Raw genomic sequence first — 16149 nt, 5'->3', positions numbered from 1 at the left:
CTACCAACACCACACACAGGAAAGTCTGATTATTGCACACAAGCACTGAACTTGCAAATGTTCATGAAAATGTATGGGAAACAACTCCAGTATACCTTGAAATCAGTGGTTGTTCACTACGGCGTGGCACATGATTCTACACTTATTTAACGGAAGACTACAACACACTCTACTTGGGCTCTTAGATGGCTAGTGTCAAGAAGCTCATTTGGGCAGGAGTAGAAAGGCTGAGGAGTGTACAGGGTATTGACATGGTAGAAAACAAACATCAGGAGACTACTATACTAGGTTCTTGATTGCATGACCTTCTTTAGACACCAGTAGAAAAAGAGGTGTTACTGTTTGGAGGAGCATGGCCCCATGACTCAACCATAATTGCAGTGAGGAAGAAATTAGATGTATTTCTGTGTGGAATCGTCCTGAATACGTCCTAACGTCCTACTGTGAAGAAACATGTACTTACATCCCATCATACGAACACTTCCTGCCAGACATAGTTTCTGCTAAAACACAAAAATAGAGACAAACAGATGAAATCCCAGCAACAGAACAAACAATGGGTCGTTGTCAGGGCTCATTCAGTTTGAGTACAAAGCTAAAGGAGAGTTATACAGTAGATGTATAGAAAAACACTTTGCAATCACTAGTAAGTAAGCATTTCCTCAGTTACATATAACGCCATACACTAATGACAAGACATTCTCTAAGGAAGGCCAAAAAGAGTCCGATAGGAAAGGGAGAAAGAGAGAGGAATGAGCTGGAGCTGCTGTGATGGGTTAGTGTTGGTGGGGAAGAGATCTTCTCTCTTCTGCTCAGGGGGACTGGGACCCTGACCTGTACTGCTTGAAGCTTCCCAGCAGACTCTGGACCCCAATCCTGACCCGGCGGGCCACGGAGTCAGCAGGGGGAGTGGGCAGGCAGGAGCCCAGGCTGGGAGGCCTCGCGTCCAGACACTTCTGGTAGCGCAGCTGAGGACAGAACACAGACATACAACAGGACTCCATCAGTAAAGACACAAACACATCAAGAATTTCTAAGCAAACAGCTGGAGGCAGGGCTTTCTCCTATAGAGCTCCATTTTTATGGAATGGTCTGCCTACCCATGTGAGAGACGCAGACTCGGTCTCAACCTTTAAGTCTTTACTGAAGTAAAGCTCTTCAGTGGGTCATATGATTGAGTGTAGTCTAGCCCAGGAGTGTGAAGGTGAACGGAAAGGCTCTGGAGCAACAATCCGCCCTTGCTGTCTCTGCCTGGCCGGTTCCCCTCTCTCCACTGGGATTCTCTGCCTCTAACCCTATTACAGGGTCTGAGTCACTGGCTTACTGGTGCTCTGTCATGCCGCCCCGAGGAGGGGTGCGTCACTTGAGTGGGTTGAGCCACTGACGTGATCTTCCTGTCTGGGTTGGCGCCCCCCCTTGGGTTGTGCCGTGGCGGAGATCTTTGTGGGCTATACTCGGCCTTGTCTCAGGATGGTAAGTTGGTGGTTGAAGATATCCCTCTAGTGGTGTAGGGGATGCGCTTTGGCAAAGTGGGTGGGGTTATATCCTGCCTGTTTGGCCCTGTCCGGGGGTATCATCGGATGGGGCCACAGTGTCTCCTGACCCCTCCTTTCTCAGCCTTCAGTACTTATGCTGCAGTAGTTTATGTGTCGGGGGGCTAGGGTCAGTTTGTTATATCTGGAGTACTTCTCCTGTCTTATCCGGTGTCCTGTGTGAATTTAAGTATGCTCTCTCTAATTCTCTCTTTCTCTCTCTCGGAGGACCTGAGCCCTAGGACCATGCCTCAGGACTACCTGGCATGATGACTCCTTGCTGTCCCCAGTCCACCTGGCCGTGCTGCTGCTCCAGTTTCAACTGTTCTGCCTGCGGCTATGGAACCCTGACCTGTTCACCGGACGTGCTACCTGTCCCAGACCTGCTGTTTTCAACTCTCTAGAGACAGCAGGAACGGTAGAGATACTCTTAATGATCGGCTATGAAAAGCCAACTGACATTTACTCCTGAGGTGCTGACTTGCTGCACCCTCGACAACCACTGTGATTATTATTATTTGACCATGCTGGTAATTTATGAACATTTGAACATCTTGGCCATGTTCTGTTATAATCTCCACCCGGCACAGCCAGAAGAGGACTGGCCACCCCTCATAGCCTGGTTCCTCTCTAGGTTTCTTCCTAGGTTTTGGCCTTTCTAGGGAGTTTTTCCTAGCCACCATGCTTCTACACCTGCATTGCTTGCTGTTTGGGGTTTTAGGCTGGGTTTCTGTACAGCACTTTGAGATATCAGCTGATGTAAGAAGGGCTATATAAATAAATTTGATTTGATCAATACTCTTCAAGGAAACATTGACAGGCATTCATGAAATGTTCTATATTATAGACAACATATCATCCTCCAGGCAGTCTCTCTAGACCACTTGTTAATCCATAATGGAGTCCACTGTTCAGTCTGGTGACCCACCATGCAGGCGGCCTGCACCGCCTCACTCAGGCTGGCAGCGTTGGGCTCACACCAGAACATGTGACAGATGAAGTCCCCGGGGCCCTCGGCCATGATGAAGGCAAAGGTGTGGACGTCCTTCCCCACACCCATGAAAGACAGGAACCGCACCCGGCACTCTGACAAAACCTCTTCAGTCTGGGGAGGACAAGGGAACACACATCACAGTCAGGATAGAGCCATACTGACATGACCCCTACTAATAGTCTGTGTAACGGAGATGACGGTGTGGATGGGTTAGTTAGTAACTACCTCTCTGGTGAGGATGGTGATAGTGGCAGGGGCCACGTTGACAGAGACGGGGGTCCAATCCTGCTTCCCTGTGCTGTTCATTGCAGCCGCCAAAGCATCACTGATTGTGTCCACACCTAGGAGACGAGAACGTTCTACTGTTAACAGTATCCTCAAGGTAACTGCATGGGAGGAGCCATCTAGCCATGTATGCAGTGAAGCAAAACACAGTCCCACACAGAGCACTGSTAGATGTTTTACTGCATAGATATACATGACCAAAAGTATGTGGACACCTGCTCATCGAACATCTTATTCCAAAATCATGGACATTAATATGGAGTCGGTCCCCCCTTTGCTGCTATAACAGCCTCCGCTCTTCTGGGAAGGCTTTCCACTAGATGTTGGAACATTACTGCGGGGACTTGCTTCCATTCAGCCACAAGAGCATTAGTAAGGTTGGGCGATCAGGCTTGGCTCGGAGTCGGCGTTCCAATTCATCCTAAAGGTGTTCGATGGGGTTGAGGTCAGGGCTCTGTGCAGGCCAGCCAAGTTCTTCCACACTGATCTCGACAAACCATTTCTGTATGGACCTCTCTTTGTGGACGGGGCATTGTCATGTTGAAACAGGGAAGGGCCTTCCCCAAACTGTTGCCACAAAGTTGGCAGCACAGAATAGTATAGAATGTCATCGTATGCTGTAGCATTAAGATCTCTTCACTGGAACTAAGGGGCCTAACCCAAAACATGAAAAACTGCCCCAGACCATTATTTCTCCACCAAACTTTACAGGTGGCACTATGCATTGGGGCAGGTAGCGTTCCGCTGGCATTCGCCAAACCCAGATTCATCCGTCAGACGGTGAAGCGTGATTCATCACTCAAGAGAATGCGTTTCCACTGCTCCAGAGTCCAATGGTGGTGAGCTTTACACCACTCCAGCCGATGTTTGGCATTGAGTATGGTGATCTTAGGATGGTGTGCGGCTGCTCGGCCATGAAAACCCATTTCATTAAGCTCCCGACTAACAGTTTTTGCACTGACATTGCTTCCAGAGGCAGTTTGGAACTCAGTAGTGAGTGTTGCAACAAAGGACAGATGATTTTTACACGCTTCAGCACTTGGCAGCCATGTTCTGTGAGCTTGTGTCGCCTACAACGTCGCGACTGAGCCGTTGTTGCTCCTAGACGTTTCCACTTCAAAATAAAAGCACTTACAGTTGACCGGGGCAGCTGTAACAGGGCAGAAATTTGACAAGCTGACTTGTTGGAAAGGCATTCTATGTTGGTGCCACGTTGAAAGTCACTGAGCTCTTCAGTAAGGCCATTCTACTGCCAATGTTTGAGTATGGAGATTGCATGGCTGTGTGCTCGATTTTATACACCTATCAGCAAAAGGTGTAGCTGGAATCCACTAACTTGAAGGGGTGTCCACATACTTTTGTATATATATAGTGTATTTACCTAACAACTAAGTAAATAAAATATTTCCTTACCCATGCGTCCCTTACCTACAGGCTTGGACACAGGTACGTTACCAAGGTAATACACAAGGAAACGTTGGAAATTCTCATTTTTTGGAACGGGAAACTCTGCAGAGGAAGAAGATGTGAAGGGAGTTAGTGTCTAGTGTTGTACGTCTGTTATAAAATTAACTCTATAACCCTATCACAGGGGTTACCTTGAGCAGGAATCTCCATGGGTTTGCACTGGTCATAATTGTACCTGCTCAGAAATGGCTTGGAAAGCTTCCTCTCTGTCATTATCTGAATGTACAGAGAGAGAGAAAGAGAGAGAAAGACATGTTCAAGTCATCATGAAATGAGTCATTCCACAGGAAATAGTATATTAGATACACTACCAGTCAGAAGTTAAAGAACACCTACTCATTCAAGGGTTTTTCTATATTTTTACTATTTTCTACATTGTAGAATAATAGTGAAGACATCAAAACTATGAAATAACCAAAAAACAAACAAAGTAACCAAAAAAAGTGTTAAATCAAAATATATTTTATATTTGAGATTCTTCGAATGGCAACCCTTTGCCTAGATGACAGCTTTGCACACTCTTGGCATTCTCTCAACCAGCTTCATAAGGTAGTCACCTGGTAGTCATTTCAATTAAAAGGTGTGCCTTGTTCAAAGTTAATTTGTGGAATTTCTTTCCTTCTTAATGCGTTTGAGACAATCAGTTGTGTTGTTATTAGGTAGGGCTATCTTCCGTATACCACCCCTATTTGGTAATAGACCAAGTCCATATTATGGCAAGAAAAGCTCAAATAAGCAAAGAGAAACAATAGTCCGTTACTTTAAGACATGAAGGTCAGTCAATCTGGAACATTTCAAGAACTTTGAACATTTCTTCAAGTGCAGTCGCAAAAATCATCAAGCAAGTGCTATGGTGAAACTGGCTCTCATGAGGACCGCCACAGGAATGGAAGACCCAGAGTTACCTCTGCTGCAGACGATGAGTTCATTAGAGTTACCAGCCTCAGAAATTGCAGCCCAAGTAAATGCTTCAGAGTTCAAGTAACAGACACATCTCAACATCAACTGTTCAGAGGAGACTTCTTGAAATCAGGCCTTCATGGTTGAATTGCTTTAAAGAAACCACTACTAAAGGACACCAATAAGATGAAGAGACTTGCTTGGGCCAAGAAACACGAGCAATGGACATTAGTCCAGTGGAAATCTGTCCTTTGTTCTGGAATCCAAATTGGAGATTTTTGGTTCCAACAGTCGTGTCTTTATGAGACGCAGAGTGGGTGAAAAGATCATCGCTGCATGTGTATTTCACACTGTGAAGCATGGAGGAGGTGGTGTTATGGTGTGGGGGTACTTTGCTGGTGACACTGATTTATTTAGAATTTAAGGCACACTTAGCCAGCATGGCTGCCACAGCAGCGATACACCATCTCATCTGGTTTGGGCTTAGTGGGACTATCTTTTGTTTTCAACAGGACAATGACACAACATACCTCCAGGCTGTGTAAGGGCTATTTTACCAAGAAGGAGAGTGATGGGGGGCTGCATCAGATGATCTGGCCTCCACAATCACCCAACCTCAACCAACTGGAGATGGTTTGGGATGAGTCGGACCGCAGAGTGAAGGGAAAGCAGCCAACAAGTGCTCAGCATATGTGGGAACTCCTTCAAGACTGTTGAAAAAGCAATCCAGGTGAAGCTGGTTGAGAGAAAGCCAAGAGTGTGCAAGGCTGTCATCAAGGCAAAGGGTGGCTTTTTTAGTTATTACATGATTCCATTTGTTATTTCATAGTTGAGGTCTTCACTATTATTCTACAATGTAGAAAATAGTAAAAACAAAGAAAAACCCTTGAATGAGTAGGTGTTCTAAACCTTTGGACCAGTAGTGTATGTGACATAGAAGACATAGGAGAATCACCCTGGAGCACATCTCATGCAGACTGGTGGCGATGTTCTTGGCAGGTGAGTCACAGCGGAACACGTGACACTTGAGGACCTGGGTCAGGTTGTCTCGCGCTACATAAGCAAAGTCTCTGTTGTAACAAATACAGAAAAGTACACCATTTACATACTGGTACATGAACCAAATGCATTTCTCTAAATTGAATTATAGCAACAGAGAAGAAAAACAGAAAACACAAAAATGATTGCAATGAATCATGTTAGATATGACAATATAATCAATTAAACTATATGTAGGAAAAACACAATGGGACATGAGAGCATAAAGACCAAAGAGAAATGTGTACAATACCTTTCCCTGTATAGGGCAGCAAAATGCAGCATGAAAATAAATAATGATCAGTTAAATCACAGTTATTACAAAAACACTAGTCCAAAACGAAAATCTGATATTAAGTGAATGCCAATGCCTTGAAAGTAAATGTAATTGCAATACGATGGACAACCCACCAGAGGGCAGTGGTGTCTCAGGGTTGCAGTATTTGAGCATGCCATTGGACTCATAGGCTGCCATTGGACCATTGGACTCATAGCAGCCCAATTCAGACCTGTTTCGAACTAATTGGTGTTTTTACTAATCAGTTCAGCTCTAAAAAGATCTGATGTGATTGGTCAAAAGGCCAATTAGAGGAAAAAAGATCAGAACTGGGCTGCCTGTGTACATGCAGCCTTAAATGATTCAGTTTTTAAAAATGGGCAAATAAATGGGAAACAGACCCACATCCAGAGCTCTAGGATGGGAAAACTCAACCCTAAGGCATGAAAATTAACATGTTTTAGTAATACTTAAAGTGGCAATATGTAACTTATTTGGTGGATTCGACCAAATTCACATAGAAAAGTGTTATAGATCTCATTCGGATTGAAAGCAAGTCTAAGACGCGGCAGAGCTATTGTATTTGCTCTATTTCTATGCTTCCCGTGCTTCGCTTTCGCATCTTTTACTTCCGGTTTTGTACCCCAGTTTCAAACAGCTGAAAACAATACTTTTAGTTATGGAAAATATATTTCACTGCGGTTTAGATGGTACAATTTGATTCTCTACACCAGTGGTTCGCAAACTTTTTATAGCCCCGTACCCCTTCAAACATTCAACCTCCAGCTGCGTACCCCCTCTAGCACCAGGGTCAGCGAAGTCTCAAATGTAGTTTTTTTACATCATTGTTAGCCCGCCACACGCACACTACATTTAGTAAACATAAGAATGAGTGTGAGTTTGTCACAACCCGGCTCGTGGGAAGTGACAAATAGCTCTTATAGGACCAGGGCACAAATAATAATAATCAATAATTTGACTCTTTATTTAGCCATCTTACATATAAAACCTTATTTGTTCATCGAAAATTGTGAATAACTCACCACAGGTTAATGAGAATAGTGTGCTTGAAAAGATGCACATAACTCTGCAATGTTGTGTTGTATTGGAGAGTCTCAATCTTAAATCATTTTCCACACACAGTATGTGGCTATATTTAGTTTTCATGCTAGTGAGGGCCATGAATCCACTCTCAGATAGGTACGTGGTTACAAAGGGCATCAGTGCCTTAACAGCGCGATTTGCCAAGGCAGGATTCTCTGAGTACAGCCCAGAAATCTGGCAGTGGCTTCTGATTAAATTCAATTGTCACAGAACCGCTTGTTTTAATGAGGCTCTCTTGTTCAGATATCGGTGACTGGAGGCAGGGCATGAAGGGGATAATGAATCCAGTAGTTTGTGTCATCCGTTTCAGGAAAGTACCTTTGTAATTGCGCCCCAAACTCACTCGGGTGCTTCGCTGTATCACATTTGACATTGTCCGTAAGCTTGAGTTCATATGATTTGTGTGCAAATAATGATGGAAAGACCTGTGTGCTCTCCTTGTCAATGCAGACAGAGAAGAGCTCCAACTTCTTAAATCATAGCCTCAATTTTGTCCCGCACATTGAATATAGTTGCGGAGTCCCTGTAATCCTAGATTCAGATCATTCAGGTGAGGAAAAAAACATGACCCAGATAGGCCAGTCGTGTGAGAAACTCGTCTGACCGGTGGCATGATGACAAGTGAAAATGATGGTCAGTAAACAAAACTTTAAGCTCATCTCTCAAATCTACATTTTTTTTTCAATACTTTGCCCCTTGATAACCAGCGCACTTGTGTATGTTTTAAAAGCGTTACATGGTCGCTGCCCATATCATTGCATAACGCAGAAAATACACGAGAGTTCAGGGGCCTTGCTTTAACAAAGTTAACCATTTTCACTGTAGTGTCCAAAATGTCTTTCAAGCTGTCAGGCATTCCCTTGGCAGCAAGAACCTCTCGACGAGACGGCCTACAAGGAAGAGGTGAAGGCCCACGGAGTGTGGTGTCAGGAAAATAACCTCACACTCAACGTCAACAAAACAAAGGAGATGATCGTGGACTTCAGGAAACAGCAGATGGAGCACCCCCCTATCCACATCGACGGGACAGTAGTGGAAAGTTAAGAAATGGTCCAAGACACAGACAGCGTGGTGAAGAAGGCGCAGCAGCGCTCTTCAGCCTCAGGAGGCTTAAGAAATTCGGCTTGTCGCCAAAAACAAACTTTTACAGATGCCACATCGAGAGCATCCTGTCGGGCTGTATCACCGCCTGGTACGGCAACTGCTCCGCCCATAACCGTAAGGCTCTCCAGAGGAGTATGAGGTCTGCACAACGAATCACTGGGCCAAACTACCTGCCCTCCAGGACACCTACACCACCCGATGTCACAGGAAGCCAAAAAGATCATCAAGGACAACAACCACCCGAGCCACTGCCTGTTCACCCCGCTATCATCCAGAAAGCGAGGTCAGTACAGGTGCATCAAAGCAGGACCGAGAGACTGAAAAACAGCTTCTATCTCAAGGCCATCAGACTGTTAAACAGCCACCACCTAACATTGAGTAGCTGCTGCCAACATACTGACTCAACTCCAGCCACTTTAATAATGAACAAATGTATGAAATACATTCATCACTAGCCACTTTAAACAATGCCACTTCATATAATGTTTACATACCCTACATTACTCATCTCATATGTATATACTGTACTCTATACCATCTACTGCATCTTGATGTAATGTATCACTAGCCACTTTAAACAATGCCACTTTTATATGTTTACATATCCTACATTACTTATCTCATATGTATATACTGTACTCTGTATGTATACTCTATGTACATTTTCTTATTCATTCCTTTACACTTGTGTGTATAAGGTAGTTGTTGTGAAATTGTTAGGTTAGATTACTCGTTGGATATTACTGCATTGTCGGAACTAGAAGCACAAGCATTTCGCTACACTCGCATTAACATCTGCTAACCATGTGTATGTGACAAATAAAATTTGATTTGCAGTGTACCCAAGTGGTGTCGGGAGCAACTGCTTGCATGCGCATTACCACTCCACTATGTCTCCCTGTCATGGCTTTTGCGCCATCAGTACAGATACCAACATGAGCCCGTGTGGCTCAGTTGGTAGAGCATGGCGCTTGCAACGCCAGGGTTGTGGGTTCATTCCCCACGGGGGGACCAGGATGAATATGTATGAACTTTCCAATTTGTAAGTCGCTCTGGATAAGAGCGTCTGCTAAATGACTTAAATGTAAATGTAATGAGCAGCAGCTACGTTTGGCTACATACGGACCGTCAGTGGAATTCCCCCGAGAGAATAACAGTTCATGTGAATGGATGTTAATTATTTGACTAGGCTACCTGTATTTGACATTGTTATTTCGCTGAACACACTAGATGGTTTCATTTTTCGGGGGGCAGTGAAATGAGGCTACMCAGGCAAGAAAAAAACCTCACCCAAATGTATAGCCCCGTTGGAAAATATAAATGGACCGTTTGAAAATGTGTAGAAAAAAAGAAAATATTTMTAAAAATGTGAATCACATTTTTATTTGGCGTACCCCCGACGGCATTGCAATACCTGCTCTACACTAAACTTGCTTGTTTTGTCACAAACTGAAAATAGGCAAACTATTCCAATTTTAGCAACGCGGAGCGATTTCTGAATCTTTAAGAAAATGGAACAAATTACCAGCTATTATGTAATTCCCAGTGCCTAATATATCTTAATTAGGTGTGGATGGTCATGAAGTAATAGTAAGGTGACTGCTAAGACTAGATAGACAACTAATAAAAAGCGCTAAATAAACACTATATAAAATAGTACAATTTCTAAAGAGTTAAAACAGCATTTTCTGTTCCTGTAAAAGTAGCTACACCACTTAACTGACTGCCACAGTAGTGCAGATGTGGTGCCAAACAGTGTCTGGTTGTTCTAGTGGACACTGACCTGCCATTGTCTCGGCCCACGCCCCACACGCGGATGCTGGCGATGGGCTGGGAGTGCAGCAGAGTCTGTCCCAGTGGGTCGATCAGATTCATGGTGTCATTCTGCAAGACCATCAGCATGTCCTTACCCTGGTAACACAACACAAACATATCACTATCCTACTGAATCACCACCATGCACAGCAAATTGAATGGCATAGCAATCAATCAAATTACATTTCAATGTGCCCATCTGTGCTACAACTAATAATACTCTAGCAAACAACTGTTAGACTTAACCCTGGTTTAGATGAAGAGACATTCCCAAGCAGTGGTCCATATGGACGTTTATAATTACTCTGTATTCAACATTATTCAACACAGAGCAGCTGCAGGGAATAGCAGTCAATGTGAGAGGTAATTGCTTCAGTTGCTGGGTAAAAAAAGACAAAGCAAGGTAAACAGAAGGTCTTCACCCAGACATCAACCCCATCACTAGGCTCTTCCCCCAGACAGGAAAAGCCCACCCCAGTCCCTTCCTGTGACCCTGCTCCTCAGACTCACCTCTCCCCAGATGCCAGCAGTGTCGTGGAGGTTGTGTTTGTGGTAGGACAGCTGTCTGATGCAGTTGTTGACAGCCACGCTGCTCTTTCCCGGTGCCATGTCCTCTTCAGACATCTCCACCCAGCCCAGAGAGCGCACAGCAAAATACTGTCATAGCAAATAAAGGCCAGAGAGAACACAGGACGGTCCAGAGAGAGGGAGAGAGATAAACCGACAAACGCAGTCCAATTAGGGAAGGGAAGAGTAGTTGTATGTTAACAGGGAAGGGACAGACAGATGACTAGTCTTCCTGCCTCAGCATTTTAGTGAGAGTAAATGTGATTTTCAAATTTACCTTAGCCTCCAGGTCAGTGCCATGGGGATCAAGTTTCTCTTCTTCCTCGTATTGGGAACAGCTAAAAGGCAGTTAAAAGGCAGTTAAAAAGGCAGTTAACAGTCCATTACCAGTCCGTTATTGTTTGAGAAAGAACGAGAGAGAGGAGGGTTTAAGAGAGTGTTTTGGCTGAGAATGAGATGGCTTATCACATGACTTACTTGAGGTTGATGGATGCATAGCGCAGGGTTGCCCCTTCAAACTCCTTCAGGCTCTGGTCAGATGCCACCTCTCCCTCCTGCAATCACCAAGAAGACAATGAATTAGTCAATTCATCAACACCAAGTTGATCAAAATCCTAATGTGCTGCTTTCTAAACTCTGTTTTTAAAACTGAAATATTGATGGTTGAAGCTATGAAATGTCAAGTGCTTCTGCTTCCATGTCAACTATTTCCCACATAATAATGATTTATCCGCAGTGTCTGTTGGGAGGGTTTACATTGAGTATGTTTCAAATTATGTTTTCCAATTAATAATCGGAGACATAAAAAAAACTTTTTCCATACACATGAAAATAATGATTCTCTTTTTACTGTGTTGTCAGTGTTAAAGGATATTCTGAATGTGAGGTCTTGGCCATGTCCTGATTCTCATTCGTATTTATTAATATTCATGCTGTCCCTTACCTTCCACAGCTCTCCATCACTAGTCCCTTCATCTGGGTTAGAAAGGTCCCCCCATGTTTCCTAGTAGAGTCAGACAAAAACATGACATTTTTCTCCAAATAGTCTAAATTGGGAGAGCATGCTCAGAACATATACAGTACATTCGGAAAGTATTCAGACCCATTGACTTTTCCACATTCCACAACAGATCTATCCTGTTTTCATCGATCATCCTTGAGATGTATCTACAACTTGATTGGAGTCCACCTGTCGTAAATTCAATTGATTGGACATGATTTGGAAAGGCACACACCTTCCAATATAAGGTCCCACAGTTGACAGTGCATGTCAGAGCAAAAACCAAGCCATGAGGTCGAAGGAATTGTCCATATAGCTTCGAGACAGGATTGTGACGAGGCACAGATCTGGGGAAGGGTACCAACAAATGTCTGCAGCATTGAAAGTCCCCAAAAGCACAGTGGCCTCCATCATTCTTAAAACAGAAGAAGTCTGGAACCACCAAGAATCTTTCTAGAGCTGGCCGCACAGCCAAACTTAGCAATCGGGGGAGAAGGGCCTTGGTCAGGGAGGTGAACAAGAAACCGATGGTCACTGACAGAGCTCCTCTGTGGAGATAGGATACCTTCCAGAAGGACAACCATCTCTGCAGCACTCCACCAATGAGGCCTTGATGGTAGAGTGGCCAGACGGAAGCCACTCCTCAGTAAAAGGCACATCACAGCCCACTTGGAGTTTGCCAAAAGGCACCTAAAGGACCCTCAAACCATGAGAAACAAGATTCTCTGGTCTGATGAAACCAAGATTGAACTCTTTGGCTTGAATACCAAGCATCACATCTGGAGGAAACCTGGCAACATCCCTACGGTGAAGCATGGTTGTAGCAGCATCATGCTGTGGGGATGTTTTTCAGCGCCAGAGACTGGGAGACTAGTCAGGTTTGAGGGAAAGATGAATTGAGCGAAGTACTGAGAGATCCTTGATGAAAACCTGCTTCAGAGTGCTCAGAACCTCAAACTAGGGTGAAGGTTCACCTTCCAACAGGACAACAGCCCTAAGCACACAACCAAGACAACGCAGCAGTTGCTTCGTGGACAAGTCTCTGAATGTCCTTGCGTGGCACAGCCAGAGCCCGGACTTGAAACCGATCGAACATCTCTGAAGAGACCTGAAAATAGCTGTGCAGCGASACTCCCCATCCAACCTGACAGAGCTTGAGAGGATCTGCAGAGAAGAATGGGAGAAACTACCCAAATACAGGTGTGCCAAGCTTGGAGCGGCATACTCAAGACACAAGGCTGTAATCGCTGCCAAAGGTGCTTCAGTCCTGAGTAAAAGGTCCGAATACTTATGTAAATGTGATATCAGTTTATGTATACATTTGCAAAAAAAAACACAAATCATCCCTAAGGCCTATGGGTTAGATCTCACCTCTGGCTCTTCCTCACAGGGTGTTGTCTCCAGGGACATACTGGAGGACATCATGGAGTCTCCCACCTTGTCCAGAGGGGAGGGGGGCTCCCACTGAGTAGTGCCAGTAGGGATGTGCCAATAATAGGTACCTGAAGTGTCTCGAACCCGCATCCACCCAGAGGGTAGGTCTGTGTCCGCCTCAAAGGCCTCCGAGTCCCAGAAGGACTCTGTGTGGAGAGAAGGGGAGGGTTAGAACGAGGAGTCTTAACATCGCTTGCAACCTGAGAAGCACTTGTTATGTTAGACTAGACAATAATCATTATTGTTCCAACAAAACAGTCACACAACTGATTTCAACAAACACGCCCGTACCTTTGTTTTCATTTGGAGGGCTTTCAACAGTGCTTTCCTGAGACAGTGCTGACCAGTTGGTTTCTTCATCACTTGGTGTTCCATTCACATTAGAGAACAGCAGACAGGGATTTCTTCCCTCTCTTTCAGCCTCCGCATCCCTCTGCTCGGACTCCCTCTCTTCCTCTATAAGACTGCAGGCCTCTTCATCTGCCTCAGATGAATCTTCCTTCTCTTTGTCGTCTTCTTCGCCCTCACCATCTTTATCCTCTACAGACACCAGGGTGTTGATGAGTAGTGGCTCTTTCAGGATGGTATTGGATTCTTCTTCCTTCAGGCCCAGGGTCTTGGGAGATTTGGTCTGCTCCTCYTTCCTCTGCTGCTCCTCCTCCTCGTTGGTGTCATGAGGGGAGAAGTCCTCCTGGTTCCCATTCTGGTCCTGGTCCTGATGTTTCTCAGCTACTTTCCTCAGTTGGTTCTTGCCCTCCTTGACCCACTTAGCATTGTTGCCGTCTGTGGATTCTTGGTCACTCCAAAGGCCGCTGTCATTCAATTTGTTTTTCAGCACTTCATCTTGATGTTGGTTGTTGGCTACATGATAAGATACGTCATCATCATCATGGCCACCCATGGTACTATACAGCAGCTCTGAAGGGAATCGAGGAGGGTATGGTTAGAGAGAAAATAGATAGCTAAGATATGCATTTGCCCATCTGATCACTCGAATGTTTAGTTACGAGTCAGTTTGAGACAAGTGACCTGGCTGGCTAGCCAACTGTTTGACATTGTAACGTTAGTAAGTTAGCAAGGTAAAGGTAATGTTAGCAAGCTAGCTCGCTACCCGGCCTAACTAGCGTTGACTCATTAAAGCGAAATTAGAAAATACCTAGCTGGTAAGCTAGGTAGCTAACGTTAGCTAATGTTAACTGCGCCATTAGCTAGCTACATTGAGATATGACACATCGCTACGCTAGACAGCTAGCTAACTTACTAGCTAATATTAGTTGGCTAGGCCTCTCTAGCTATCTCACTAGTTACTAATTTATCAAGCATTCAATAACAATGTAATTGACATGACAATGTCAAGAGCTAGATACTGCATTGTTGCTAATTTAACATACCAGCTGTGGTTTAAGCTAACGTTAAATCAACTAAAAGGAAAGCTTCGTTAGCCTCCTTGCTAGCTAGGTGACCATCTGAAATAACAGGCATCATCCGCCATCAACCCATAATAATATGGCCATAATTGGCACACGAGCACAAAGAACAGCAATTCAACATYAGCACCATTAGCTACCAAATCTACTTACTTCTGCTGTATGTGTCCTTCGATAAAATATATTCTCGTTATTGTTACATATTTACACAATCATTTATGAAGGCGTAGATGTGTCGTTTATCTGGATTCCCAGCAGATGCTGATGCTGCGGTGTTGTGCAGAGTTGTGACAGACGTTTCGGTGTGGGTGGGCGTACATCACGAATTTGTCAATGTGTTGCCTCGTACGGATGGATCTCTGACTCAACCATCTTATGATTATTATGTTGTTTTATGTAACCTTTATTTAACTAGCCAAGTCATTTAAGAACAAAACTCTTATTTACAATGACTTCCAAGCCCGGACGACGCTGGGCCAATTGTGCGCCGCCCTAATAAGACTCCTCACGGTCGGATGTGAAACAGCCTGGATTCGAACCAGGGACTGTACTGAGATCCAGTGCCTTAGACCGCTTCGCCACTCGGGAGCTATGATCGCTGATCGGAGTCTACAGAATGCATTATCAAAAGAGATTTAAATAGGTATTTTAGTACTAAATCAATGACATAGTAGACCTAATAAAAAGTCGGCCAATTGAGAAAATGTTGGACAGAACACTAGTAAATGCTGGTAATTCTGCAATAAACACTTTGCTTGTCTGCACCACGCTGCATGAATGAACCTCCACTATCACTCACCAGATTGAGAAACACACCAGTACAAGATCTTTCAGACTATATAAATTATTTTTGTTTGTTTTTAATATACTTATATATAAATTACATAGTTTTGTATAAGACATGCTCGTTCTTGGCTTTTACCCCGGTGATTCAGCACAAATAAGCAAGCTGGTGGACAGAGAAAGAATGCATATTAAAAAACAAATAAGTATTACATAGGTCAATAAAGAAGGAAATAACTCATATGGGGCTACAACAATGCAGAATGTTAATGTTATCCCCTTATTGTCCACTTCATCTTCACTCTCCTGTGAAATGTTGGGAATCGCCTCAGACATAAACATAGCCACACGCATAAACATAGCCACAGAATTCAACAAAGCTGGGAGTTGAAGAAAACAAATCCCAATGATCTGAGGGCAGA

At 44.2% G+C, this 16149-nt stretch overlaps 1 protein-coding gene across 4 annotated transcripts; it reads right to left on the bottom strand.

The window, feature by feature from the left end:
* Positions 1 to 235: 235 nt before the first annotated feature.
* On the bottom strand, positions 236 to 15233 carry LOC112068901 (amyloid beta precursor protein binding family B member 1). Of its 4 annotated transcripts, none has more exons than XM_070438329.1 (14): positions 15098 to 15233; positions 13809 to 14435; positions 13455 to 13663; positions 12027 to 12086; positions 11561 to 11637; positions 11361 to 11421; positions 11027 to 11173; positions 10479 to 10612; positions 6134 to 6248; positions 4410 to 4494; positions 4225 to 4320; positions 2752 to 2867; positions 2461 to 2637; positions 236 to 968 (listed from the first exon to the last, which is right to left on the bottom strand). In XM_070438329.1, exons 2-14 carry the CDS (start codon positions 14416 to 14418, stop codon positions 813 to 815), a joined length of 2043 nt encoding a protein of 680 aa, XP_070294430.1. In that variant the 5' UTR covers positions 14419 to 14435; positions 15098 to 15233; the 3' UTR covers positions 236 to 812. The 4 variants fall into 4 exon arrangements, with proteins under 4 accessions (XP_070294430.1, XP_070294431.1, XP_023991893.1 ...); XM_070438330.1 differs by having other exon boundaries at positions 4240 to 4320; XM_024136125.2 differs by having other exon boundaries at positions 10485 to 10612.
* Positions 15234 to 16149: the final 916 nt, after the last annotated feature.

Source organism: Salvelinus sp. IW2-2015, unplaced genomic scaffold (assembly GCF_002910315.2).
Source record: "Salvelinus sp. IW2-2015 unplaced genomic scaffold, ASM291031v2 Un_scaffold786, whole genome shotgun sequence".
Lineage (NCBI taxonomy): Eukaryota > Metazoa > Chordata > Actinopteri > Salmoniformes > Salmonidae > Salvelinus > Salvelinus sp. IW2-2015.
The sequence above is the reverse complement of the archived record's forward strand: the minus strand, read 5'-3'. Positions and strand labels throughout refer to the sequence as shown.